General features: G+C 49.1%; 2 protein-coding genes across 10 annotated transcripts in view; one reads left to right on the forward strand and one right to left on the reverse strand.

Annotated features, from left to right (window-relative positions):
* NSD3 (nuclear receptor binding SET domain protein 3) overlaps positions 1 to 13609 on the reverse strand; it is a 48732-nt gene extending 35123 nt beyond the window's left edge. For 6 of the 9 annotated variants that reach the window (XM_064472689.1, XM_064472685.1, XM_064472690.1 and 3 more), the window contains exons 1-3: positions 13243 to 13609; positions 4008 to 4735; positions 392 to 460 (exon numbers count right to left, since the gene is read on the reverse strand). In XM_064472689.1, the coding sequence (XP_064328759.1) occupies positions 392 to 460; positions 4008 to 4691 (753 nt within the window). In that variant the 5' untranslated portion in view covers positions 4692 to 4735; positions 13243 to 13609. Of the gene's footprint in view, positions 1 to 391; positions 461 to 4007; positions 4736 to 8344; positions 8512 to 9608; positions 9747 to 11154; positions 11290 to 13242 lie in introns of those variants that run through there. The other 3 variants (XM_064472687.1, XM_064472686.1, XM_064472688.1) reach the window with 3 other exon arrangements.
* A 5180-nt stretch (positions 13610 to 18789) lies between these two features.
* On the forward strand, positions 18790 to 26616 carry LETM2 (leucine zipper and EF-hand containing transmembrane protein 2). The gene is made up of 10 exons (XM_064472775.1): positions 18790 to 19116; positions 19855 to 20311; positions 20487 to 20630; positions 20976 to 21110; positions 21562 to 21765; positions 22840 to 22959; positions 23577 to 23687; positions 23831 to 23917; positions 24667 to 24741; positions 25384 to 26616. The coding sequence occupies exons 1-10, from the start codon at positions 19070 to 19072 to the stop codon at positions 25432 to 25434; spliced, it is 1431 nt and encodes a 476-aa protein (XP_064328845.1). The 5' UTR covers positions 18790 to 19069; the 3' UTR covers positions 25435 to 26616.
* Positions 26617 to 27870: the final 1254 nt, after the last annotated feature.

Here is a 27870-nt window from a genome sequence, read left to right on the forward strand (position 1 = left end):
CGCTATCCACAGGGACCTGTTGTTTTTCTCTCAGGTATCCCTGACGTGTGATAATCTAACATGAGGTAAGTACTTCTTAAAAACATGACAGAAAGGCGTTACATACAGCTAGGATTTACACAAGATAGTCACTGATAAACCAAGTCACGCAACAGCAACCACCACCCAAAAACACTTCTGCTTTGTAAGCTGATTAAGAATGTTGGTTTGGGGATAAAATAAAACAATAGATAGAGTACCACGAGAGATGTTTTGATGCAGTAATGATTAATAAGACTTTCAAAGAAATAGCAACTGATTTTTCTGACACGTTAAAGGATCCATGTAATAATCACTCCAAAAATACACACACCAGAAATGCAAAAAAGTGTTAATTCATATATGTACTAACCGGGGTTTCCTCCAACACTGTATCTTCTCTTGGTCTTTCTGATAGCATGCTAAGCCTCTCATTTGGTCTCTAGGAAATGGGTAACAATGAAGGGAAAAAAGGAAAACAAACACAAACAAGGTAAGGGGACAATAAAACAAACACACACAAGCATAATAATGAAACCAGGCAGAAAAAATAATTCACAAGAGAAAGGCAACCTTGAACCCAGAAAATATGAATACGATGAATCCTTATGCCCAGTTCAAAACACAGCAGCATCACAATCAAAAAAAACCTTTTTCCCCCTACACTATTTGCATTCCCATCACACCCACATACAACATTCTCCTGTAACAGGAGACAGAAGAACATACACTCAGGGACAGTAAACCCAAATAATTTTCCACTAAATCGATATACAACTTCCAAGAAACGGAGAACAACGTATGAAGGATATCCATAATCACGTGATGAGCCTCACTGTATACCAGTTATTTGCAAAAACTACATTACAAAAATCATATTAAATACACCATACGAAAACTTTTTAAATCGATGTTAAATTGCAAATAGTTGACAAATATATTTGGGGGATCAAAAGTCAACAACATAAAGCCCACGGTGCATTTAAAGCCAGGCTGAGGCACGCACGCAGTCTGTTCTGGCAGAGCAGGGCAGGAAGCGGGATCGCCACCGAACAGAAGCGGGGCAGTGGCCGTGATAGGGCACGGGATGACACAGCAGGTGAGAAGATAAGAGGTGGGCCCTGAGCTATCTAGTGAGCCAGAGACCAGGCATTTGCTTTTACTACAGCAGAGAAGTCATTGGTTAAAGGACTCAGCAGCAAAAAGAGGAGTCAGATACATGCAGTGAGAAACTAACAGACTATTAATCCAAATTATACCTAGTCCATTTAAAATGAAGACCCCACGTTAGTTAATACTGCATGCTTCAGCTCAGGGGAACTAGGAAACGCACGGAGACATCAACTAGAACAATTAAAGTCAGTTCCGGCATAGGTCAGTCATCTCATTTAGAGCTGTCTGTAGAAAATTATCATTTAAGACCGACCACATTAATATTTGCTGGGCAGAAATCATTCCTCCCTGGTACGCAGGAAGCATGGCGACCGCTCCTGCCTTTCTTTTGCTACAGTGAGTTAGTGGAAACTTCACCTCTGCCAGAAGAGCCGAGCTGATTACACAGATTGCAAACTCCTGGCTCCTCGCAGGAAACAACTAACAGGCAGAGTAACAACTTCTCAAAACAAGTGTTCAGAGCTTAAAGTTCAACAATGTTTTCATAACATTTTCATTTCAAATCAGGCTTTCAGGTATGAGCATTGCCCTGCAGTCAGCGGGCTTCCACAGAGATTACAGTGTCAGAGCGAGGAAACAACTGCAGATCACCTTAATCTCAAAGAGCCACACTGGGATAAAAGCGTAAAACAACTCTTGTACCACAAGTTTTGTTTGTTCTGTTAAGATGGTCCCAAGTCTCGTACCATTAATACTAAAGATGATGAAAGTGTATGTGATGAACATACATGAAGATGAAATCATGCAGTGGAAAGCCAAATGGTGGGAGGATGAAACTGAGACTGCACTGGGTAATTCGTAATGAAAACCACTAGCACAAAACCCTGTCCAGGTCAGAGCGATTTGCTGTCTGAAACAAAGGTGAATAACATGAAAGATTTTATTGCAGCAACACCTTTTGAAAGGGAGATGGAAGCTACAAGGAGGGCAAAAGCAAGACCAAGGTTTCAGTGAATTCTGGACGACACATATGAACTGGAATTTGGAATTCGAGAGGTGAGCTTTCAGTTCATTCTGGGAAAGACAGAAGATGTTGTTCCCGTGATAACCAAGTAACACCAGTCAAACAGAGGGACACGCACAGCTGAAGCTTCAAGAGAAGAATCAGAGTCCTTGGTAAGAGGGAGGACAAAATGATAAGGCAAAACAACAGCCAGATGCGGGGGTGACAGAAGCCTGGAACAGAGGCCAGAAAGCCTGGATAACAGACCAGGCTTTAGCTGAACTCTGAAAGTACCAAACTCACTGAGGTTTGATTTAATTGACACTTGGGGGATTAAGGTACAACTGCAGCAGCAAACAAAGGACAGGTGGACAAACAACACAGGAGCAGCAGAGGCATTCAGCAGAGAGCTGACCATGAGAACAGACCCTCTTCCTACCTCTACACGCAGGCGTAACGCGGGCGCGAGGCAGATGCCGTCGGGGCACTGCCTCCCCACCGTAGCTGCCTCCTGGCAGCAGGCTGGACACCTCAGCTGCTACAGCTGCTTGAAAGCGGCTTCAAACAGCATTTCCGAGATCAAACGCAGTCACGGATGGCTCGTGTTTTAACTGGATAGTCCATTTCAAGTCCCGATTACAATGTTTATTACGCTCTTACTGGGCTTCATTAGTCAACTATGGTCATCAAATGTAGTAGAAGCTCGACATCTTGATACATCACCACCCTGACCTCTGGAAGAGGCCCGCCCACCAGAAGGGAGATTTCACAGTTGTAAAACTTGTGAATACCCCGGTAAGGTGTGTGTTTCTGAAATCAGCATGTCTTCCATTAAAAATAACAACAATAATACATTAAGCATATGAACCTGTTATAGCAGATCGGAGTCCTGATCCCTACAGGACAGGACCTTCTCCCAAACCTACCAAAAGCAGCAAGTATCAACGGGTTTCACAGGAACTTACGAGAAACTCAGCGATCTACTGTAACAGCCCAGCCGGAGCTGGGCAATTTCAGTCCTGGCCTGATACGGCAACTTCCCCATTCCTGAGACCCGCCCTGCTCTCTGCTACCCATTCCCTTCAAACGGGGAAATACAGAAACCGGTATCACAGAATTGGCACGAATAAGGAAGAGAAAAGGAAACAGAATGGAGTGGCATATAAAGCTGAAGAAAAAAAAAGCATGGCGGAGAGCACTGAAGGCTGGTAATTTTGTCTCTACTTCCCGGAATCGAAGTCAAAACACCGCACATATATACACACACCCTGTATATGTACAACCCCACTACAAAACTTGACAGAAATGGTAACATACATCAATACTAAATTTTCCCAAAGTTTGCTGAGTCAACTGGTACTTCAAATTTGCCTATCGTTTTAGGATACTGATTCCTACCGGCTTCTACGCATGCTGCATAGCTCTTGGGTTCTGTACATCATCACGATATTGAGAATAACTTTCAAAAATTAATTGCAAGCTGCAGCACTGAATACTCCAAGTAACCCCACTTTCCACTGAATAACCCCGCGTTATTTTGAGAGGCACTTTTAGGAAATTATGCTTTTGGCCAAAAGCTCCACTTTCAACACTGTCCAAAGTGTAGCAAACTCTGAACATGCCAAAACACTAAATAATATTTTAAAATATTATACAACCTTTTCTAACATTTATTTTTATATGCAGTCTTTTCACCAAAACTGTGTTGTCCTAGAAATACAGTTCCTAGCAACCTAACATTGAGTATCTGACAAGTACATAAAGCCTCACGACTTTATGTGTACAACTAAAAGTAAGGAAAAACACTGCCGAAGACGCACGCTCCATCAAGAATATCAGGTATACAGATGGCTGAAGCTATTATTCCACTTACATTTTGCTCCTCTGGTTCTAATTTGGGGATTTTGTGCGACTTGCGCTCTTCCGATCGGGAAGAGTCATGCTTGCTACTTTTTTTTCTTTTCTCTTTCCTCCCTTCATGTTTCGCCTTAGCATACTCACTCGCTTGTACTTCATTTAAAAGGTCCCCACACAGAGAGGACTCAAACAATTCCCTGCCGTTCTGGATAGTTTTGGTTATTTTTAATTTGATCTCTGGTGAGCCAGTCTTCTTTGGAATCACCGTTTGTGAAACTGAAGGTGGTGGTGGAGGCGGTGGCTGTGGAGGGGAAGGTTTTTCCAGAACTTCGTGCGGCCTTGCGTTAGAGTTTTCCATTTGGTAATACTCTGGGGGACTAAAGTTTCTGACTGTACCAAACCCGTTGGCTGAACCATTGGGGTACTGACTGTACGTCTGGTATTTGGCTTGAGGTTCGTACATGTTGATTGTTGGCGGGTAGCCATTGGTGATGGGTGGAAGGTCCTCCGTCGTGGGCGTGGGGTACTGAAAGCCTTGCTGCAGGGCAGTGTCGTACGGCGTTCGTCCACCATCTTCAGCAATGTCGCTGCTGGCATCAAAGGCATCCTCTTGGCGGATGTTGGCTGAGTCAATGAGTTGAGGTGGTTGCTGAATTGTGTTTCCCATGATCCCTTGCATGAAAGAGAAAGAGAAATCCATTGTTCTGCTCCAGCATCCTTAGCTTTCCCTTTTTCTCATAGGGCCTAAAGGCAGGGGAAGGGAAATAAGAAGTCAGTGTAAATCAAAAGACAATAATTAAGCAAATTAAACTGCTAAGAAAAAAAAAAAAAATCTAAAGACCAATTTCCCCCTCTCCATTCAGTAGCCACCCTCTCACGGATTTAGAGAGGGATGGTATTACTGAATCTTTAAAAAGGGCTCTTTACACACTGCAGAACAGCTTTTTCACATGACCACTTTCTTCTTTTCCAGGACATTTAAAGACATGCTATAAGCACCTACAAGGGCTTAAAAAACTATGAGGCCGAGTGTTACAAAGTCAGAACAATGGTGCTAAAATTCCAACCACTCCCTGTAGCCCTCCTAGTTTGTCACTAGGAAGCGTTATTCTAACACAAAGCAGTAAGACGGCAGGCTTTGACCCTCAAGCATACAGAAGATGCCAAGTTCTCTGGACACGATAGTCACTGCAAACTGAGCAAGCCAGAAAAACCACAGGAAGACCACTCAAAACAAGAGAAACCTCTTCTCTTCTCTTCCTCCCCACCTCCTTACCAAAATTCGAGACAGATGAGCAGCCCTTAGGCCAGCAGGAGACCTAAGCCACGGGCTTTTCTGAACAATGGCACAATTAAAGGGAAGAGGTCATTCCACCTCAGCTGCTGGGAAAACCAGTCCGGATGCTGTGACAGCCTCAGATGGGGTTTCCCAACCTCTTCCCTCCTCAGAAAAGCAGAGCAGAGTTTGCACCCCTTGGCTCTCAGCAGCTAGGGAGGAGAGCTATCCTCCTCACTCCCTGCCCCCCCCGCCTTATTGTAATACTAAACACTTGGGGCTTAAACACTAAGTGATTTTGAGGGAGAGAAAAATAGCCCCAGCATCAAAAGATCTCCATAACCTGAGGCTATTCACAGAACTGCAGCCAAGAAAGCCATCATATGCACTTTCAATTTTCCATTGCCTATTAAAACACCAAAATCAGACTAAATCAAAGTTAGATTACCAAAACTCAACTACTGGCTCAGAGAAGGCTTTTGCATCCACCTAAGAAACCTCGATGTTCAACAAGAAGAAATACAGTGACCTAAACTTCAGGTAAGAAATACAAGTTTGCTTCCAAGCAAGGTCAATTTAGCCCTTCCAGAACAAACATAACTCTGTATTATTTATTCTGTCTCTGTGTAGGCATAAAGGAGGGTTACCGTGCCCTTTTGGTCAGGGTTTGAAATGGCATTAACACATCCCACAGATACTTCTCATAACATGAATCTACATATAACCCTGCCCACATCAAATTCTCACCCTCCCAACGCAAGGCATCTCAATACCTTATCTAACAGTTTTCAAAACAGTAAGAACACTTCCCTCCTCTGAGACTGCAAAAACAAATTGAAGTTATAACAGTAACAACTAAGAGCTCGACCAGAATTTTCCTGTATGTTTTCTGGACTCCATACTCGGATTATATTAATGTTTGTCTTCATATTTACTGCCCTGTGGAAACAACTAGGAGCACATTTGTCACCGTAATTAAGCGACTTAGGGAAACGACTTAATAGCACAATGTTATGCAGCAAAATTCACTAATTGCAGTAACTTTTAAACCTCGTGGCTGTAAAACCATCCGTTCTCTCCAGCAGCTCTCTGCACATCACCCACAAAACCAACAGGAAAACGTTACTGTCAAGGGGACGGCGTATCTGAGGGACAGCACATGGAGCAAGCAGGATTGTGCATCAAGGTCAAAACAGAAAACCACCACCCATTCTAGGAAGAGGAAGTGGGACTGTTCGTACTATTTACCAATTAATTGTTACTTTGCATCTGCCAAACTCAAGAGCAAACAACAGATTTCTCACACTAGTAAGAAACTGTACCCAAAGCTGCTTTTATTTGTTACTAAAACCAGGTTCAATCTTTTTTTACTTCTGAATACTTAAAAAAACCCCACGCTTATCTTGAGAAGCTGCAACAGCCCTTCAGTCATCCTGGCACGTCCACTGCTGCATAGACAGAGTCAGAGCAGAAATAGTTTAAGAACTTTTAGAATTGCTCTCAACTTTACGTTTTGTTATTGTTGCTGTTTTCTCTTAATAGCAATTAAATCACCTTCTTTTACCCAAATTCACCGGAAGTAAGACCACCCATTTAGCTTAGCAGAACTAAGCACCAGCACGATAAATAAGGCATCTGTTAAAGTATATCACGCCAGGACCCGAACTTTGGTGTGGCCACACCAGAACTACAAAAAGCAAAAATCAACCTGCAGACAGTGAAACTCTGTAAAACAAGACGCTACATACACAGCATTCTGTGCTTCGTTAAGAGTAAAAATTTGTTCACGTCACATGGCATTCAATAATTATGCTTTATGTTCTCCTGCTTGTAAGTCTGACTAAGAGAGGAAACTTCATAAGTTTGGGGTCCCACTGGAAGATTCTAATCTGACGTTGTAACATAATTTTAACGCTTTTTTTTCTCTCTTGAGGGAAGAGAAAGGATAATTTGTTTAAAAGACATTTTTTCCCCCAAGTGTGGGTTCTTTGGCCTTACAATGTCAAATATCGAGGCAGACTACTCATTTCACTAGACAGTACAGCTCCTCTAACGAGCACGTACCTCATGGTGTAAGAGGAAATAAAACCTCACCCCCACTACCAGAACAACAACTCCTCCTCCAGGCATCACCATCAAGTTTAGAGCCTCCTCGAACCCTCGTCTGCAAATCAGCAAGGGATATTTACATTCAGAAGACTGCCTTGAAACCGTACATCTGTATAACCACCTTCTAGTCATACAACTCCACAAGTACCGACTGAGAACTTGGGCCTCAACTGTTGCATCAGGGAGGAGAAAAAAAAAACACAACCACCCTCTCCCTGACTGTGACCTGTGGGTTACGTGATTTGGTTATCCAGTTCATTCCTCTGGCAGCAGGTCAGTGGCATGTCGATGTGGACAACGTTACAGAAATTCTGATCTGTTGCCAGGCCGGTATGTTGAATTCACTTAAATCTTCCTTAAAGACTTCCCTAAAATTGAGCCACAACATCAGGTGAGGCTGCATAAAGAACACCAGAAAGCTGAGGGTACAATCCACAGCCAAACATTTCAGTTTGAGAAGCACTGAAGTTGTACAACAGCCTAAGTTAAAGGTTTCTGCCCTTAAAAGCATTACCCTATCCCCTCCCTTTGAAATAAGAACTGGCCTTTTTCTATTACACTGGCAACTTTCAGTCTTTCATTAAGATCTTCCACACTTTAAAAAGTTGGGGTGTAAACCAAACTACTCTGTGCAGCATTTCACTAGGACACCAAGGTTTGTTTATTCTCTGGGATGTTACGTGCATATATCTGGCCGATTACCACGTACTGTATTAGGCCATTCATAACCACCCATTCTAAATCCATCTATAAACATCATTCAGAAGTTGATGATCTACAGACTGCTGAGTGATTTAATACTGTTTATGAACCTCAGCCCTGCTCCTAAGAGGAAGAACTCCCTGTCACAAGGCTAGAGCACTAAGCCGTGACAACACTACAGGCTTCTCGTCACGGTCACGTCCATCTTGGGTCTACAGTAAGATGCAATACTTGACCAACATAGCCAGGAAAATCCTTACCCTTACCTTGCCAGGACAGTTTGTTTTTCTCAGAAGGGCTGAAATAAGGTATAGCAGCAAAAATGCAGTTTTGCTAGTGTGGCTGCTAGAAGTTCTCTGCCGATACCTCGGTACAACTATCCCACCAAAGCAGTATTAATGAGATCCAGACACGGCATTATCAGAATTCAAAAGCTGCATGAGAGTGTCTGGTCCCTCTTATCTCCTCCACATACAGCCCTCCAGGTCAAAGTCTGCCCACGCTGTACCACTCTTCACAGCAGCCAGTCCCAGCTGTGAGTTCCTAAAGCTCTCAGCACACTCACTTCCACAGGCACTAACTGAAGAGTCATCAGCATCCTTCACTTTGTTACCCGACAGAAGTTGTGGATTAGTGAACTTCAAAACACTACTTACGCTGGTTTTAGGAGTTACCAGTAAAAGGAAACAGTTTTGATCATTATTTTTAAGTAATTCCTTTCTGGAGCTCACCTGTGTAAAACAGCCCTCAATGCAGCCTATGCGTCTGTCAGGACAATTTGTACACCAGCCTCGCTGTCCTCCTGTACAGGCTGCAGGAGCAAGGATTATTGCTTCACTGAATTGCTGCTCTCAACAGCCTTAAAACACAGGAGGTTGTTCTCCCACAGAGCTTACATCACTGAGAGCTCCTTCCTTCCGAGTCTTTCGCTGTCATCATGGTTTTGCTGCCATCATGGTTAACATACCCAGGTTTTCCCACCCTTCCTCCTTTCCAAAACTCTGCATCAATTTTTTTTTCATTCCTCAGTCGCCACCCAGTGAAGCGGCATCTGGGCTGTGTTAGGCTGAAAGGACAGCCCCTGGAGCTACCAAAATAACAGAACAAAATGATGGATCCTGAACATATAAGAATCTCAGCGTTTAAACCTAAGGAAGGATTACTTTGTAAAAGTCACTCCCAAGTTCTAATGCAAAGAATACCCCACTGTCGTCAAAATATCAACAACAGGCTCAAGAGCCGTACCCACCCTTCCTCAGCAGAGGAGAGCCACCTAAAATTACAAGTGAATGTGGTTTTCAGTGATGCACGTTGATCTTGCGGAAAAGTATTTCAGAACAAATTCTTCTCGCTACAACAACGATTACTCTATTACAGTACCAGCCTCCTCCAAATTTAGTTTCCAAGTATGACCTGTAACAGAAACTGTCTGGAACTCAACCAGCAGGTAAAGAAATTATTTAATTATTTCATGGTTTATAGAAATGGATACTTTACAGCAGCTGGGAAACAACTTTAAATCAACCGTACCTTCAAAACTGCAACTGAATTTCCTAATGAGAGCAAGGGAGTTTGCTCTCTAAAACTGGGCAGCCAGCATTCTGTATCTGTCCTTCCCCACAGCTGTAGGATCTTCTGACCGAGCAGGAAAACACAACTCCCTACAGGCACCAAGACTCTACACAAGGCCACTCTGTGAGCAAATATTTTCATACTGCCCGTGGGAGAGTCAATTCAAAGCATCAGACGAAAAAGTAAATGAAAGAAAAAAAAAAAAACATCAGCAGTACAAGATAAGGCAGGTCAACCTAGCAGAGCTCTTAAAGTGCTCTTTCTTCCATTAACAATAAGTTTGTTTCACTTCCCGTACCAAGCTTCTTAGCTTGCCTGAGTGTAACTCGAAAAAAATCAGCTACACCTTCAATGGCGAGTGCCCAGTCATGGGAAAGTTTCAAAGAGATTAGGAATCCCCTGGGTTCACATTTTTCACCAAAAATTGCACTTATTTAAAGCCATTTTTAGCATGGGTATTTTGCAAGTTCACTCTCAGAAAACAAGATGCTTATGAAGTTCTCAAATATTGCTTTCATGCCGCAGTAAACTAAATAGCAAGTGACCTCTCAGATTATCAAACAATTCTGAACACTGCTGATCCCATTTGATAAAAGCTTTTCTTCCTCGCAAAGACGGAGTTTTGTAGGTTTGCACAAAATACAGCAACACCGTAGGACACAACCTATAAAATATACGACCATGCATGCACCCACTGTGTTTATTCCTCAGTCAGGAAGAGCTCAAAAAAAAAAAGTGAGAGAAGATACAGTAGCTCTGGAGTGCGTAAGAGAAGTTTCCTGTATGTCAGAAGCACCCACCGCTATTCATCACCGAACAGGAGCCCAAGGTAAAAGCTCCCAAGCCTGAGGAGGGAGGACTGTCTCCAAAGCCTGCTGGATGCAGGCCTCGGAGGAACTGCCCGTGCCTAGCCAGAGGCAGCCAGGAGCCAGCGCAAAACGACAGCGCTCTCCCTGCCCAGCCGAGACCCGCGGGGTTCTGTGCACCTCCTGCCCGCTGCTACCTGCTGACGAACCCTGCTCGTCTGAGGCTGGCTACCGCCGCGGTGACGAGCTGACACAACACAACTACTGATAAAAGAACGTAGAATGCACATATTTTAAACTGCATTTCCACAAAACCTTTTTGAAGTAATTTCACCCTTTTCCGTTGACAGCCACCACGTGGGTGGCCCTGCCTAGAGCAGCTGGGGTGGCACTTGCTCGAGGACAGGCATTTTACATAGATGGAAAGTATCTGCTGTGAGAACAGGAACTGTCCTACTGGCTCACTGACTGAGCCGAAAAAGCAGCTATTTGAGTCACTCTTACGTGTTCAGCGAACAGTGTCACTGCCTCGTCACCCTGAGCTGGACTTTCTATCAACAGTCTTGAAAGCAGAAGTTCTAGGCCATCTTTATACACAAACAGCAGCCCAGCTCCTGTCCACATAGATGTAAATCAGAGAGATTCAAAGACCTGTTCACGTCCTGCCACTCCGTCGCTACCCCAGTCACCACACGTACCTTTACTGCCATTTTCCGCGCTGTTTCATTCCAACGTATGCCTGTATCTACCCTGCGCTGGTACTGCCCACCTCAAGGCTCTAATCCACGCAGCAACTATCCTCCGCAGATGTTGGCTGCTACACGTGTTTTACAAGCAGATAGCTGGTTGGCTGGAACACGCTAGGTTGGTCGGGATTTAAGTGATGCAATCGACTACTGTCCCGTTTCCATTCCTCCTCCCAAAACCTCAAGGCCGCCCAGCTGGAACCACATAAACGTACAACCTGGCTTTCGCTGAAGTTCAGCGCACACCTGCCACCAAACCCCTCACTACAACTGAACGTACCCGCGCTTTTTCTACAAGTCGTGTCAAAAACCACCTGGAGGGCTGCCTTTATCAACTGTGACAGCACCCTGCAGTCGCCAACTTATATGAACTGTAGACAGAAATAAAACAGTTATCCTTATTGATTCCTGCATCCAGTATTTGCTGTCTGCTTTGTCACGTTTTGTTCTGGATGTCCTTAAGAAATCATGCATGGAAAGTTTTATTTATGTAGGTTAAGACAATGCCAAGTTTTTCAACAGCACGTAGACTCACTAGCAGAAAAACTCTAGCCTGTGGATTTCTACTGACTTCAGCCGGACTGAGCAGTCTCTACTGGCAGACACTGACGGTGAATCAGAGGCCTCCTGACAAACTTTAAAGCATGTGGTAAGGCTGACTACTTCCCTGTATACCTTTTTAAAGGTGGTTTGGTTTTTTTCTTAAATGCCAGAAGAAACAGTCATGTCTGTAATATGGTTTTGATAAGGCGACTTTTAACAAGTTTCCCAGGGTGACGTGGAAAGAAACAATGGGAGAGCAGCAAAGAAAATGCTACGCATTAAAAAGTAAAAAAAGAAAAAGACAAAAGTGGTGTCTCATTTGTTTTTAGAGCCTCGGGACTGAACTGCGAAACACGAGGGAAAACCTTTTTTTGTTCAGGGACAGTCACAGACTGATATTCATGTAACACCACCAGTCAGATCTGTGGCAATACCAAGTACTGTAAGAGTCATGACAAGCTTTCACACATCAAAACCAGCGTAATAACTGCAGCGTATCTCATGTGTTTCACCTCAAACTCAGGCAAGCCTGCCGAACTGAAAATTGCAAAACACAATTGTATTAAAGCAAAACATGCAGCCTTTGGTCATCATCCTCTACTCCTAGTCTGTAACTTCAGAAAGCCCAGGCTCACTTTTTGGAGCAGTATCTTTTCAAGCAGTTCATTAAAATAAAAATAAAAGAGAAACCCAAAACCCTGCCAAAGCATTCTGTGGGTGCCTCTACAATAAGCCACTGGAAAAGCTAAACACTCATCAAAACAGGCAACAACTTTTTCTTCAACTACGATTATAGGCTACTTTACATTGTCTTTTAGGTTGGTTGGTATATACAGAACTACATTATCGTTAATATTTCACTTTTTCTAACAACAAATTGGAAATCTTAAACCTGTATTGAAATTTTTGAGTGTACTGGCAGTCAAAAAGAGCCGAGTGAGGCACACAACAAAACAGAGGACGATGCAACAGTACTTCAAAAGAAAAACCAGACACAAGAACCAACAAAGCCTCCGCTTAAGGGCAGCTCATCAGAGCACGCACTGGGAACCTTCGGGTCGGAGCACAAGTTGACAAGTGCGCGGTTCGGCCACGGAGGCGGCCCCGCACGCTTCAGGAGAGCGGGGAGCAGGCTCCCGCCCCAAGCTTCTCCCCACGGGAAGGTTCGGGGCTCGCCGGGACCGGCCCCGGGCGCTCTCCCGTTACCCGCCGCGGAGCCGGGAAGGGGGAGCCGCCGGGGGCCGCCGCTCGCCCGAGACCCAGCCGGGTGGGACGAGCGACCGGGCCCCGGCCTGCCCCTCCGCCTCACGGGGACGGCGTGCCCGGCCCTGCCCGCGGGATGGGATCGGCTCGGGACGGCCCGGGGCCCACCGCCCGACCCCCCTCCGCGGGGGCGGCCCCGGAGGCCGCCGCAGCAAACATGGCGGCCGCGGCCCCTTTAAGCCCGGGCGGGCCGCCGCCGCCCCCGCCGCCCGCCCGCCCGCCCGCCGCCCTCACCTTCAGTCTGTTCCATTCTAACTGCCCCCGCCGCGTCCGCCCAGCCCAGCGGAGACAAAGGCCGGCGGCGGGGGCGACGGCGGCGGGCCTCCTCCCGCAGCAGTAGCAGCACCAGCACCAGCAGGCCGCGACGGAGCCCCGGCCTCGATTTCCGCGCCCCCGCCGCTGGCGCCGGGCTCCGCCCCGGGAGGCCGCCCGCCCCCCCCACCCCACCACCGCCCGCTCCCGGCCGGTGAGGCCAAGGGGAGGCGCTCGGCGGGGCGCGGGCGGGCGCGGGCGACCGCTGGCGGCGGGGGAAGGCGGCGCTCCGTGCCGCGCTGCCCGGCTCCCGGCCCCGCTCCCGCGCCCTCCGCCTCCGCCCCCCCGCCGCCGCCGCGCACCGCGCAGGCGCGCGCGCACGCGCCGCCGCCGCCGCGTCCCCATTGGCCGCCCCGGCGCGCCCGCCGCAAGGCACGCCGGGGGATGTAGTCCCGAGGGGGCTGAGGCGGGCGGGCAGCGCCGTGACAGCCCGCCCTCACTTCAACACGGCTTTAAACTCAACGTCACGCCGTGTCCCGGGTACAATAACACATCTTCCTACGGAAGCTGGCGGCTCTGGCAGGTGTACCCTTCGCTGGGTAAAAAACTGGCTGGACACTGAGCCCAGAGAGTTGCGGTGACCAGAGCTAAACCCAGTTGGCGACTGGTCACAAGTGGTGTCCCACAGAGCTGAGTTTTGGGGCCAGCCTTGTTTAATATCTTCATCAGTGATCTGGACGAGGGGATCGAGGGCACCCTCAGGGAGTTTGCACGTGACACCAAGTTGGGCGCGAGTGTCGATCTGCCCGAGGGCAGGAGGGCTCTGCAGAGGGGCCTGGGCAGGCTGGATCCATGGGCCGAGGCCTCTTGTGTGAGGTTTAACAAGGCCAAGTGCCGGGTCCTGCCCTTGGGTCACCCCAACCCCAGGCAGCGCCCCAGGCCTGGGGCAGAGGGGCTGGGAAGTGCCCGGCGGAGAAGGCCCTGGGGGTGCTGGCTGACAGCCGGCTGGGCATGAGCCAGCAGTGCCCGGGTGGCCAAGGAGGCCACCAGCCCCCGGGCTTGTGCCAGCACTGGTGTGGCCAGCAGGAGCCGGGCAGGGATGGGGCCCCTGTGCTCGGCCCTGGGGAGGCCCCACCTCGAGTGCTGGGCTCAGGTTTGGGCCCCTCGGGACAAGAAGGGCCTTGAGGGGCTGGAGCGTGTCCAGAGAAGGGCAGCGGGGCTGGGGCAGGGTCTGGAGCACAAGTGTGCTGGGGGGTGGCTGAGGGGGCTGGGGGGGTTTAGCCTGGAGAAGAGGGGGCTGAGGGGAGCCCTTCTCGCTCTCTGCAGCTGCCTGAGAGGGGCTGGAGTGAGGGGGGGGTTGGTCTCTGCTCCCAAGTATCAAGTGATAGGATGAGAGAAAATGGCCTCAAGTTGTGCCAGGAGAGGTTTAGATTGGATATTAGGGAAAATGTCTTTACTGAAAGAGTGGTCAGGGATTGCAACAGGCTGCCCAGAGAGGTGGGGGAGTCACCATCCCTAGAGGTGTTCAAAAAACTTGTAAATGTGGCACTTGGGACATGGTTTAAGAGGCATGGTGGTGCTGGTTTGACAGTTAGACTTGATGACCTTAAAGGTCTTTTCCCACCTTATTGGTTTTATGATTCTATGAATAAAATCCACACTGGGTGCCCTGGTGCCACAGAAATCCAGCCGCTGGGATGGGGACTGCGTGCTCTCAAGCTATCACTCCATGAACCCCCACCTCACCACAGCACCCACAAAGCGAGGCGAAGCATACCACCCGCTGACGAGATGCGCGATGCCTGAGCCCACTGAGGCAATGGCTGTTCCAGCAGCCCTGGCTTACCGGCACAATGGCAGCTGTGGGCACCGAGCGCTGGGCATGGAACGAGGCATTCTGGCAAAGCCCACTGCGTGCTGAGGGGTTACCGACCCCACTGCGCAGCTGGAACAGCCCCAACAAACTGTGCCGCGCGTTTGCACTGCTGTTAGGAAAGAAGGACAGCACAGCTGAGACGTACCGCGCACATTAATGATGGCCGGGTGACACGAGGCCTGGGCAAAAACCAAGTTCTGTAGCAGAGATCGTAACACACCTTGCGGGGTCTAGGTTTACCTCCTGAGGTTTGGTGTCTGGGTTAGACAGAGAAAGAAAAAAACGCTGTCATCCTCAGCAGTTTCTAATCCTATTTTGGCTGAAAAGTTATGCATTGAGATGTTTGCAATTAATTCCCCTCCTCCACAACCCTCAAGTCTATTTTGCGGAAGAAAACACAACTGAAGTGCACACAATGAATCTTTCCTGCAACAAAAACATTAATGTGCAAGGAAAAAGAAGGAAAATGGAAAGCCAGAAAAGCACAAGAGAATGGAAAGTAAACCAGATGGGAAGATAAGATGATGTCTGTTACCAGATAAAAACAAAAAGTCAGATAATAAACCAAGAAGAATTAGGTAGAGGGAGAGACACAACCCAACATGAAAGAGGAAGCTGAGGAGATACGAGCTTTATGAGCCACTGAGCAAAGATTGAGCAACGATTTCCAAATTCACGGCACTTCCCACTGCCCAGAAAGCAGAGGCTCGGAGCCCACAGCGAGGAGGCGTTTTTCTTGTCTGGGGTGGGGAGGCGGGAATTGCTGTAAGAAAGTGAATGTAAGAAGCGATTCTCCTCCTCCTCAAATACAAAAAGGCACCAAAAATGGAGGTGACCTAGAAACGGCTTTCTCTTCTCCTCCCTCTGCAATTATAAATGCTTAATATTAAGCACTAATGGTAAGGTTAACATTAATATATGGGGGTCCTGATGTTCCTGCAGCTGAAGTAGTCAAGGGATGAGAATATATTTTCTTCCTGATTCCTTTTGACAACTAATGAATGTTCTGACAGGAATTAGAGTTCTTCCTCTATTTTTCTCCTGGTCACTTTTCTTTCACATTACTTTTTTTCTGCACCTGATAGTTTTTACTAGAAATGCTCTGTTGGTTGGGAAAGGGCACGCAGAGCTACAGCGGAACGCAGATGAGGGAAGCACCACTACAGCAGCTTCACCTTCCTTGGCCCCTGAGGAAGGCTAGATGATCCATGCAGGGAAACACAAAACGCCGTTTTGCTTGCCCTGTGCAGGGACTACAAGATCCAGCAGCTACTCCCAGAATAATGCACGATCACAGTAATTAGCGATCCTTGCCAGGATCACCACTCAGCTGGCACTGACGAGCCGGCGGGCTCTTGACCCCAGCCCTCGGATGAGCACTTCTGTTGCTCTGCCGGCACTTGGGACCCCAGCGCCAGACTCCGCATTTCCAGCTCCAGGAGATCATCGCACATAGTTCAAGCCAGCGAGCGACCGCAGCTCCATCAGTAACAGACCCCAGCATTCCTTTTACGCCACACACTTGGGTGCTTTACAACAACCCCGAAGACGTACGCAAGAGAAAACAATATTCTTGAACAATCAAAGAGGTGCTGTGGTCTCCCTGAAGAATGCTCCCCTCTAAATGTGGCGTGCTAATCGCTTCCAGAAGCTGTGCCCCAAACCGCGCTGCCTGTGTGCTTCAGAACGGTTCAGACCGATGCCTGTTCCTGGACAAACAACCTGTGCCCAGTGCTGTTCCCAAAGAGAAGGGGTGGCTTTGCTCAGGGGGCTCGGAATGGCAGTGCAGAGGCTGCAGCTCCCTAACAGGGCTTTCAGCAGGCAGCGTTGAAGCGCGGCTCTGACCCCTCACCGCTTTAGTGACTTTCCTGAGGGCCTGGAGCTTAACGTGGCGAGGGAGCATCCATCCATCGGTCTCCTTTGGAACAGGAGAGCCTCGCCCTTGTTCATGCAGGAAAAACTCTTGAAGACGTAATCTAAATACATTTAAATCGCAGTTTTGAACACCGTGAAAACTAGAAGGTAAATAAGCATGTCCAGCAGACTCTGGTCTGTGCGGTCCTAGAAGCCCTCCCACGAATTCACGTCGAAATACATCTCTGAGGAGACAAAATCAGCGTTTCCAAGTTCTTCAAAGCTGGAGCGCTAGCGCAGTAATGCAGATCTCCCACTCTAGCGTGGCGAGCAAAGGACATCTCCTTAAGCCGGGTTCAGCAGACAGGCGTTTGTGTTTGCCTACTCATCTAGTTTTAATTCCTATCCCGTCACTTCCTCGAGCCTCTTGCAAGGGAAAAGAAACCAAAACAAAACCCTCTTCTGCAACCCCAGGGGACGTGGTTTAGCAGAACCGACTCTGGCAGAAGAAAGCACACAGGAACTGAATTGCACTATTACACGGTCTGCATTAACAACGCAGAAATGTTTTTGACAGTAAAAAAGTATTTGGATCAGTGCTGGGGTGGGCTTTTCTTTTTTTCCAGAACTGGAAGGACTTGGAGACCAGCCCTTTCTGGGAAATGTGCTTTCCAACCAATGGAAGACAGAGCAGCGCGCCACAAGCTCTGGCGCCAGACCTCGGGAGCTTCCTGCTGCGCTTCTTACCCATCTTTCCCCATTTTATCTTATACTTTTAAAAATATTGTTCATCTGTTTAGGCACCCAGAAGTGAAGCTGCCAAAGGGTTACAAACCCTCTTCATGCGGGCAACAAAATGTTTCTTCCCCATTAGTCTCCCAAACACACGAGCCATTTCGAGACCAGGTCTCCTGTCACCTACCAAGAATGCTCCTGCAGCCGCCTGCATGTCTCACCGGATCCACAGACCCACAGCATTTGTCTCAAACATGTGAGGGCTTGAAACTTCCTTCTGACACCTAATTCCACGTGCAAGCTGTTCTTGGGTGATGATAACGCACCAAAGGAGACTCTACTCTTACGTGCCCCGTTGCACGCGCAGCTGCTCGGAGCACATTCTGCCGTGTTTGGCTACAGACTCCAATCGCTTACACGGGAACTCTGCACATAAAAGCAAAGTTTTGTTCCATACGTGAAACTCAAGGGATGCGATCAGTGCTCAGCCGGAGAGCGGTGGCTCGCTATCGCGGGCTGCCAAGCGGCTGATGGCGTTTTCCCTTTTGAATTTGACCGCTCACGAGCTCTCCTGCCTCCCTACCAGGGCCGGGGCCGAGGCTTGGCGGGGTGCAGCAGGCGTGCGGAGCGTAGCTGGGGGCGGCCCTTCCAGCCGGGCGCCCGTCTCCCTGCACGGCTCCCAGCTTCCGCCCCCCCGAGGCACTACGTAGTGATGACGCCGCTACAGCTCATTACTGGCGAGCGCGTGGGGCCGGCGGGAGGGAACGCCGAGAGGAGGGTCGCCAGCTCCCCCCAGCCGCGGCCCGCGCGCGCCCCCTCCTCACTCTCCTTCACGTCACGCCCAGCCCCACCGCCTCGCTACGGCGTCACGCGCCGGCCCGTGACATCACCCTTCACGTCCCGCCCACTCACACTTCCCCACCGCCCTCGCAGCCAATGAGCGGTCCTTTTTGAGGGCACCTCGGGTCAATCCCCGCCCCTCCCTGCTCCCATTGGGTGGCCTCCTTGAGGGCCGCAAGCCGTTCCTTCTGATTGGTCCCCGCCGCCGGGGTTGTGACGCACGGCGATGGCGTGATTGGGGGGGAAGCATAGAGCGGCGCTCGGCGGGCTAGAGCGCCGCCGGCAGGGCGCGATGGGACAGCCCGGGAGGGCCGGGGGTGAGCGGGGGCCGGTGCGGCGGGGAGGGCCCGGCCGGGGCGCAGGGGTCCCGCCCCGCCCCGCGGCCCCGCTCACGCCCCCCCTCTCCGCCCTGGCAGCGGCGCGGGCGGGCCGGTGATGCTCCGAGGGCCGCCGCGCGCCCCGCCCGCTGCCCGGGGCTCCCCGGCCCGGTGACGGCGCGGCGCCATGGCCTCCCGCGGCTGCAGCGCGCTCCTGGCGGCAGCCAGGGCGAGGTAAGGCGCGGGGCCGGGGCCGCCCGGCGCTCGGGGCCCGGTGGCGGAGCGGGACAGCCCCGCTGAGGGGGGGGGGGGGCGCGGGGCCGCCCTGGCGCGAGCGCGCGTGTCCTCGGCGGCTCGTTCACGGCGGCGGGCGCCGCTCCCACGGTCGGTGCGACACCGGCCCTTCAAGCCGGCGTGCTGCTGCGGGGCTCTGCCAAAGGGAGCCCGGCTAAGCGCGAGAGGCGCGGCCTTCGGCTTGTCTAAAACGGAGGGGGTTCGGCAGCTCTCCCGGCGCGCGGCAGCCGGCGGGCTCTCGGCTCTTTCCTCACCAACAGGTCGAGCGGTCCAGCCCCTCGCCTCCCGTCGGCGCACGGCATCCCTTTGCCAGCCGACGATGCTGGGGTGGGAAGGGGCAGGAAGCGCGGACAACTCCGTTCTAAACGCCTGGGGAGAGCAAAAAGGGGCTTTGGTTTTATTTTGTTTGCCACTAGCAAATTTTAGCCAATGCGATTGGTAGAAGGGCTTCCCAGAGACAGCCTGAAGTCTTGAGCTATTCTCCCCCAAGAGAAGAGTTGTTAGCATGGGACAAATTCTCAATATTCTATGCATTGCGGAAGGATCAGGCACTCAGATATTAAGCGAGCCACAAGATTAGTTTCACAAGCTTAACTCGGCGCTGAGAACGCCAAGTTGTGTGTAACGCCTAGGTACCTTAGCCACAACACACTATCACTTGCTTAAATACCTCTCCAGTTTCAGAGGCTCCCATCTTCTGGTGCACTCCAGTTCTCCGTACTCTCCAGCAGTTCCTTTTCTCCAACTCCTGGATTCTCGTTTAAACTGGACTTGCGTAAAAGACTCCGAAAACCAGCCACGGCTGCACCGCGCGCGGCTGGGCACCGGCCTACCTCACTCGCCAGCTGACGTTGCACGAGCGTTTCACACGTCCGCCAGCTTGCGTCAGGAGCTCCGAGACGAACCTCCGCCCCGCCGAAGTACTGTAAACCAGGGCACTAAGCCTGCTGAAACTCCAACAAAGCAAGTCGTAGAGACTCCCGTGGGAAGAAAGTCTTTACGCCAAAAAATCGTGGATGAACTGAAACACTATTACAATGGATTCCACTTGCTTTGGATTGACACCAAGGTGGCTGCCAGGATGGTGTGGAGGCTGTTACACGGTCAGGTCCTCACTAGGAGGGAGAGACGAAGGGTAAGTGCCAGACGTACGAACGCTGTGCTGAAATGATGCTCGAAGAGGCTGACTGTAACGAAAGCAGTTCAACTGCTCAGTTTCCACACTTCTTTGGAACATGTTTTTTGGGTTTTTTGGTTTTTTTTTTTTGTCTGGTTGAATAATAACTTCTGCTGTGCTCTTCTCCGTACAGCTGCTGAGAACTTGCGCGGATCTCTTCCGGCTGGTTCCCTTCCTGGTGTTTGTCATTGTCCCCTTCATGGAATTTCTCTTGCCTGTATTCTTGAAACTCTTCCCTGAAATGCTGCCCTCGACGTTTGAGACTGAGTCAAAAAAGGTGTGTGTCCTTTCTGGCGATGTAGAGTGTGTGCTCCCGCTCGTTAGAACAGCCGTACAACTGCATGAAGAGCTGTCGTTCCCCGCCTGCTGCTGTAAACGAGTATTGGCCTGACAGCCGTGTCTAAGCCAGGCATTCCTAGCGCTTCCCTAGGCAGGACAGCAGAACTTGAAAATTGTGCTGTAAACAGTGACCAGTAGGAAAGCGCACAGCACTTTTGTTTTCTCCAGTAACCAAAGCCTATTTGCTTTCAGTACCGAAGTCTTATTTCACCTCTCTCCCAGAATCCCCTCCCTTTGGATTTTCAAGCAGAATTTATAGTTGTGTTTCATTTCCTACATGAAGGAAGAAAAGCTGAAAAAGAAATTAAATGCAAAGCTGGAGTTAGCAAAGTTCCTGCGGGAGACCATTGCGGAGATGGCCAAAAGGAACAAAGCAGATGCGGGACAAGGAAAACAATTCTCTTCTTACGTGCACGAGGTAAAGGGGCTGTGCTGGGGATGACGGCAACGGTGCTTGAATCAGCGTTAGTGCTGCTGTTCGGGGCAGAGAGGATGGGATCTGGGCAAGGACTGCAGGCAGGTTTGATGGCACAGAGCTGTCCTGTCAGGTGCTGCTGTTAACCTGACGCCCTCTTGCAGCTAAAACCCTACTGGCACGAGCTTTTGACCCGTCTGTCAGAGCTGTCTGCACAGACAAGCACTTCCATCCCGGAGCAACAATGAAAGTTCTACCCTGTGAAATCCTTTAAGCTGCTGCTCAAAACCTCTGTTTCACTTTGGCCTTTTAACTATATCATTCTGTTTCCATCGAGAGACGGGAATACCAGCGTGAGAAATGGGAAGGGCTTCTTCCTTCGAGGGGGAAGAGGATTCGCAGACTGATTCTGGTTCAGTTTGGCTTTTGGCTCTGACGTCTCTGCTTTGTTTAGATTCGTCACACCGGCCATCGGCCCAGCACCCAAGAGATCGTACGCTTCTCCAAGCTGTTTGAGGATGAGCTGACCCTGGAACACCTGGAACGGCCGCAGTTGGTAGCTCTTTGCAAATTGCTTGAGCTGCAGCCCATTGGCACCAACAATCTGCTCCGCTTTCAGCTTCTGCTGAGACTCAGAACTATCAAGGCAGATGATGAAGTAAGTTTAAAATAGCACAGGTGGACCGCTTTGGTGGAACGCACGCTTTTTGCAATCTCAAGTTCTGCCCTCTGAATCACAGACCGCCTGCTTTACATAAGCATGTGTCACTGCCCACGCTCCATCCTCTGATGTGAAGTTTGATATTGATGGGAGTGGGATTCTCCCCAAGAGAGATTCCAGAAAAATACAGAATGGGAGTTCCATCTTCCTGCGCCCTTGCTGCCTTTGGTGAACCGAATGAGTGTGGCACTGCAGATATTGTCACTCTTTAGAACAGCCTTATATTCTTATTCTGGAGCCATACGAACTTGTAAAAATGGAGGTTCCAATTCTGGAATAAATATTGTATGGAAACAGCAGATCTTAACCAACTGAATTGAGGATAAGTTCGTATCAGTTTATAAAGCGGCTGATTTATTTAGCCTGGAGAAGGCCAAGGGGGAATGCTTGCTGTTTTCAGCTGCCTAATAGGGTTATTTAGAAAATGGAACCAGACTTAAAGGTGCATAGCGGAGGGGCAACAGGTAATGGTCATAAGTTGCAGCAAGGGAAATTCCAATCTGATAAGGGAAAAAAAAAAATAATCGGTGGGTGGGTAAACAGCAGAACAGGTTGTCTGGAGGTTGTGAAATCCCCGTCTCAGTCCCTTCCAGCCTACATTTTATGATTGTGTTGGAACTGTAGTTTGGAATGGTGTTAAGAGTCCTATCACGACATGGAAGATATCCCGGAAAAACTCTTGCTAGTAAGAGGTGGCCAGTTCTGAAAGGCATGTGCTGCTAACCACAGGTTCAGCTTTAAAGCCCACAACGCTGACAGCTCTCAGGGTCACCTCTCTTTGAGGGGAAAACCAAAATAACCAGGATCAAAGTTTTTCATCCTCTGTAGCTGAAGACCGTCAACTTTCAAGGACAGAATGAATTATCTAAAGGCAGTTCTGTCTCATCTTTGTATTGGTATGACTCTATGCCCATTTACCTAAGCTGACATTTCTTTGGGCTCGAGCTCATCGAGTGCATCAGGGTTTTGGCTCACTCGGTGCCTAGATAGGAACATTCCTTCTCATTTCAGATGATTGCCAAGGAAGGAGTCAATGGCCTAAGCGTGTCTGAACTGCAGAGCGCATGCAGAGCCAGAGGAATGCGATCACTGGGCCTCTCAGAGGAGCAACTAAAGGAACAGCTCAGACAGGCAAGTACGCTCTGCTCTGCTCTTGTCTGACAAGGCTTCTCTAGGACAGAGCAGCGTGCAGTGTTCAGCTAGAGCAGGCACGGTTTCACTGAGAATTCGTGCAAGTGTTTCTAGATGGATCCTCACCTGCATAGCTGAGCTTTAAGGCATGAAGTGTCCAGATTATGTCTTAGACTTAAAGACAAAACCAAGTAGCACCAGGGCCAGCTAGAAGCAAGATGAAGCAGGGGGGGCGGAATATGTTTTAAGCTTCTAAAGTAGCCAAGATTTGTAGCAGAGCCAACACTAGTCTTTTATAAGCGTTCAAACAGATTTCAGCTACTCTGTAGGTGCTGTATTTCAGATAAGCTGTAGATAATTCAACATACTTAGCTTTCAGTATTGGCTGTTTGTCAGTGGTGATGTTGGTACCTCACTAGTAGCTGGAAACTTCCTCTCTAGCGTGTATTCCATACGGTGTTCTTAACTCTTCAAAACGCTTTCTACTCATTATGGTAGCTTAAAACCGTATTAACTCAAGATAGCCTTAAGATCTTTAAGGACAAAGAGCACTGCGTAAATAAGTACTGACGTAGAGCCAACATGAAACAACTTTTCCTTCTGTTTTCTTCTAACAGTGGCTGGATCTGCATTTAAAAGAGAACGTTCCACCTTCCCTGCTGCTGCTGTCCCGTGCCTTGTACCTAATAGATGTAAAGCCACAATCTGTTCCGGTTCCACAGAATAAGGTGAGCTGTTTGAATAAAACTTTAAGGTTAATAGTTTAACCATTGCGCATTATAAAAACAAAGCACTGTGACATGAATCTTGTTCTTTGATCCTCCCAGTGGACTGAAGTTATAACTGTACTGAACTATATGTTCTTCCGTAGATAGGTGAAACTGCTGAAATCATGACGTCCATTCCTGAAGGTCAAGAGGCCCTAGTGGATCCTGCCCCCATTGTACAGGGAAGAAAGGTTAGAAAATATCAGTCTACGAGTAGGAAAATGAGTGTGTAGTGCTGTAATCTTTGGGAAGAGCATGTGAACAAACCTTTCCAAAGCTGGAGAAAGCCCAGTGTCTGACTCCGCTGCACAGAGCGCATAAGCAATGCCTGCTCTCGCACTGTGTACACGTTTTTGCCCGAGAGCCTCACAGCTGCATACTCTGACCTAAGAGACAATGGGAGGGTGCAGAGATCTGCTGTGGCACATCTTGTCCTGTGCTGGAAACAGCTGCTTATTCGATACCATGTTACAGGCACCCAGCAGAGCAGCAGGCACCAACTTCTAAGTTGCATAAAAACAGAGACCTCAATCCAGGAACATTTAGCTCAGAGAAGCCAGTTAAAGGTGACTTGTTCTAAGCTCTCCTAGTGAACTTGGGCTGAGTTGTCCAGGACAAAAAGAGCCAAAATTCCTAGAGCAAGACAGCCAGAGTGTATGGTTATCAGCATATGGCTAAAGTGAATTCCTTAGCTTAGTCCAAGCTGACAAAAGCAGCGACAAATTAATTTTGTGACAATATTTTGTCAACTGCTAGAAATATTTCCAAATAGCTCTGTTAAATTGTGTAGGGGAAGCGATGGGAATGACGACATACAGCTTTCACAAGCGTGCCTTGCCGGGAGCAGCCTTATTCAGAAGGGAGAAGGGGCTGTTGGGGTCTAGCCAGAGCTTTGTTTTCTGGGAGGGTTCTGTGACTTAAAGCTGCTTTTTCCTTAAAGAATGAAGAACTTGTATCTCAGCCAGCAGAGAAATTGCCAGTGTCAGACGTGTCAGTTAAGCCTCCCCCACAAGAGGTAAGCTTTTAAAAATTCTTAGATTTTCCAAAGGAGATTGTTCTTCACACAGTTTATAGACAAACTGTGGAAATTTGTGCTACGTGATGTTGTGAATGTTAAGTTCAAGGAGCAAGTGAAGAAGTTGTGGACGAGAACTGCATTGAGGGCTGTTAAATACAAAAATACCAGGTGTGACTGAGGGACTGCAGCCAGACTGGGGAAGGTAGCAGAGCACTGGGGAATTACCGGTATGTCCTTTCCTTGTGCTCTGTCTTGATAACCTGCTTTGGACCACGAGGATGGACCAGCCTCCGTCAGAACCACCGCAGTGTTAAGTGCCATTTTCTATCTGTAAAAAGATTCCTGCAGTGACTTGCCTTTTCTTTCACCCGCTTTCTTTCTGTGACTATTTTATTTCAATTTAGCTGCTCACGTATACATCTAGGATCCCCACTTAAGGCAAGTTTGGGAGTCCAGACTGACTTTTACTAACAGGAGAATGCTCCTTTACCCTGAAGAACTTTGTTCTTAGTCACCTTTCATTCTCCAGAGCCGCTTCCCAGAGTAAATGGGAAGATACCTTCTTCAAAAAAGGTTTTGAATTTTGAGAAGCGTTTGCATTGGTACTGCCTAAAATCTGCAACTTTCTCTTGCACCTAGACTAAATCGGAAGCAGCTCAGAGCAGCAAGGCCGGCGCCAATGGAGTCTAGCCCGAAGCCAGCAAGGACTGCCTAATGTGGGAGAGAAGAGCTTTCATGTCTGCACCTCCTTAAAGGGAAGAGTGGTTTTCCAGGAGGCTGCTTTACACAAGGAGGTGTCAGTAGCCCTCAGGGGCCCCTCTCTCTGTTCCAAGCTTATTAGCAGCTAGGCCGTGCTAAGGCTATCTGGGTGGCACCAGCTTCTCACTTGTACTGGATCCCCGACCCCCACCTTTTTAACTTATGTTGTAAATAATGTTAATAATGATGCTACTGTCTGTGCTGTTCCTGAACAGGTGTTTGTGCTCTTAAACCTTAGGAAAGGCAGCTTTTCACAGAATCACAGAAGGGCAGGGGTTGGAAGGGACCTCTGCAGATCATCTTGTCCAACCCTGCTGCTTGAGCAGGGACACCTCGAGCAGGGTGTTTTCATTGTCAGGAAGGCCTGGGCGCAGAATGAGCTAGGCTGGAAGTCCCATAAAGCCTGCGCTATGGTTTGAAATCATCTGCCAGAACATACCCACAAATCCAGGGCTTGCAGCTTGCCCTGCTGCTGCAGCTTTACAAGCTCACGCTCTTGGTCATAGTTAGCGTGGTTTAACCAATAACTAGGGAAGGGAATGACCCGTGTGGCCGTTGTATTTAACTGTCACATTCGTACGAAGGAGAATAACCACAGCAGAAGGAGAACCAGCCCTCCCCGCAATGCTGTGGTTGAACGTAACTGTTCAGAAAGACTTAAGAACATGCTGGACAAGAGCAGAGCAGTGAAGAGGGCAGCTCCTACTGCGTGAGCGTTTGCATTCATCAGTGAGCGCCACAGCAGGCGCCAGACGCTGTCACAGGAGGCAGAGACTTCCATTTTTAGGATCCCACTGGGTCGTGTGAGGTAGCGAACTGGGGACCCCCACACACATTTCACAAGTCCAATGTAAGACTTGATTAAACTGTATCAGGCTCCGAGCTACACATCAGCAAGTGCTCTCAGAGTTAATCCTCTGCAAAATGATTCTTCACACACTCCAGTGTTGACTGGTTTTTTTGGTAGACTCTACAGGAGGGTACTGAGAAGCTGGTTTTAGCATTTGTTAATTTTTCACTTCGTCCTATGTAAATGTTCAGGAATTACTCACATGGATTTTTGAATATGTGTATTTATACTTACTGTAAAATTAAGTTTAGACTTGGTGCTAAGTAGAATGGAATGCCTTTTCTAGAGGTCAGACAGCCTTTAGAACAATCCGACTCAAAAAAAGCCAGTCATCTCAAGGTCAGGTGTTATCGGCACTTTAAACACGTGACTTGAGGCTCTTACTAGCAACGCGGAAACACCTCGCAGAAGACGGCTACCGTGTGCTGTGCTCCTCGTTCTGTACCTGCACCCCTGCCGTGTTAGTACAGCCTGCGTGCAGTGCTGAATAGCTGTATTTAATCGGTGGTTCGTAAATGAGAGCAAATGTTATTTCAATAAAATAACCCCCTTGCTCAAGCGTGACTCCTGCCTCTGCGTAGCACAGCTGAGATGCTGCTGGTAGCCGTTACTCTGCTGACTGAGACAGAATAGCCCTTGGCTACTCGTCTGGCCGACAGGAGCCGGGGCTCCCTGGTAACACCCACAGCTTGAACGGAACCGTGCCCCAACACCTGCAGAGCCCGCCTCGTCTTTCACCCCGTACCGAGCGGCGTACGAGTGTTCAGTGCAGGATTTCACTGGTGTCCAGCACTGAGATCGGTGTGCAGAAGCAGAATGCCAGTAATTTCTGTGCGATGGCTAAAGCATGTAAACAGGGCGATGGAATTCAAGGTGAGCGGGCAGGGCTGCGCGTGGGAAAAGCCTCCCTGTTTTAAAGTGTGCAAGCTGGGCTTGCAGAGCCAGCCTCGTTCCCTAAGCCGTACCAAGGCAAGAGCATCACAGACAGGAGGAAGGTTAGCCTTTCCGATATGGTAAATGAGCTCAGTGTAACTGCGGATGGGATTTGAAGGGCAAAGGAGGGGCAGTGAAATAAGCTTGAATAACTTGTTACTGTGGGGATGGAGACAACCCCAGCCAAGCCGGGTGATCGGGAGCGGGGTTACCTTCGAGTCACCGAAGCTGCTGTGTCAGTGCCGAAGCCGAAGCTGCGTGTGCTTTCCTGCAGCTCCGAGACACGCAGAAAAGCGGGTGCCGCCACCCAAAGGGTCGCTGCCACGGCGCCCTCGGGTTGGTTTGCGAACGGTGTCGGAGAGCCGCGCCTGGGGGATGGCGGCTTAGCTCGCACTAATGAGATCATTGACCCCAGCCCCGCACCAGCGCGTTCAACAATTCCACGACTATCGGTGATGTTTCCAGCTCCGCCGCACTGCCCCAACCCCCGCCCTTGGCCAGCCGTCGGTAGTTCGTATTCCTGTTTCCAAGGGACGTGTTTTTCCAGCGCGGCGCGAAGTGATTAGTCTCCGCAGGAGAGGCAC

Source organism: Phalacrocorax carbo, chromosome 24, assembly GCF_963921805.1.
Source record: "Phalacrocorax carbo chromosome 24, bPhaCar2.1, whole genome shotgun sequence".
Lineage (NCBI taxonomy): Eukaryota > Metazoa > Chordata > Aves > Suliformes > Phalacrocoracidae > Phalacrocorax > Phalacrocorax carbo.

Excerpts from the sequence above, each read along its gene's own strand:
- LETM2 (XM_064472775.1), top strand. The coding sequence starts at position 19,070 with ATGGCCTCCCGCGGCTGCAGCGCGCTCCTGGCGGCAGCCAGGGCGAG. Across the intron at positions 19,117-19,854 it reads CTGGCGGCAGCCAGGGCGAG|TTTCAGAGGCTCCCATCTTC; the intron begins GTAAGGCGCGGG and ends ATACCTCTCCAG. Across the intron at positions 21,766-22,839 it reads CTATCAAGGCAGATGATGAA|ATGATTGCCAAGGAAGGAGT; the intron begins GTAAGTTTAAAA and ends TTCTCATTTCAG.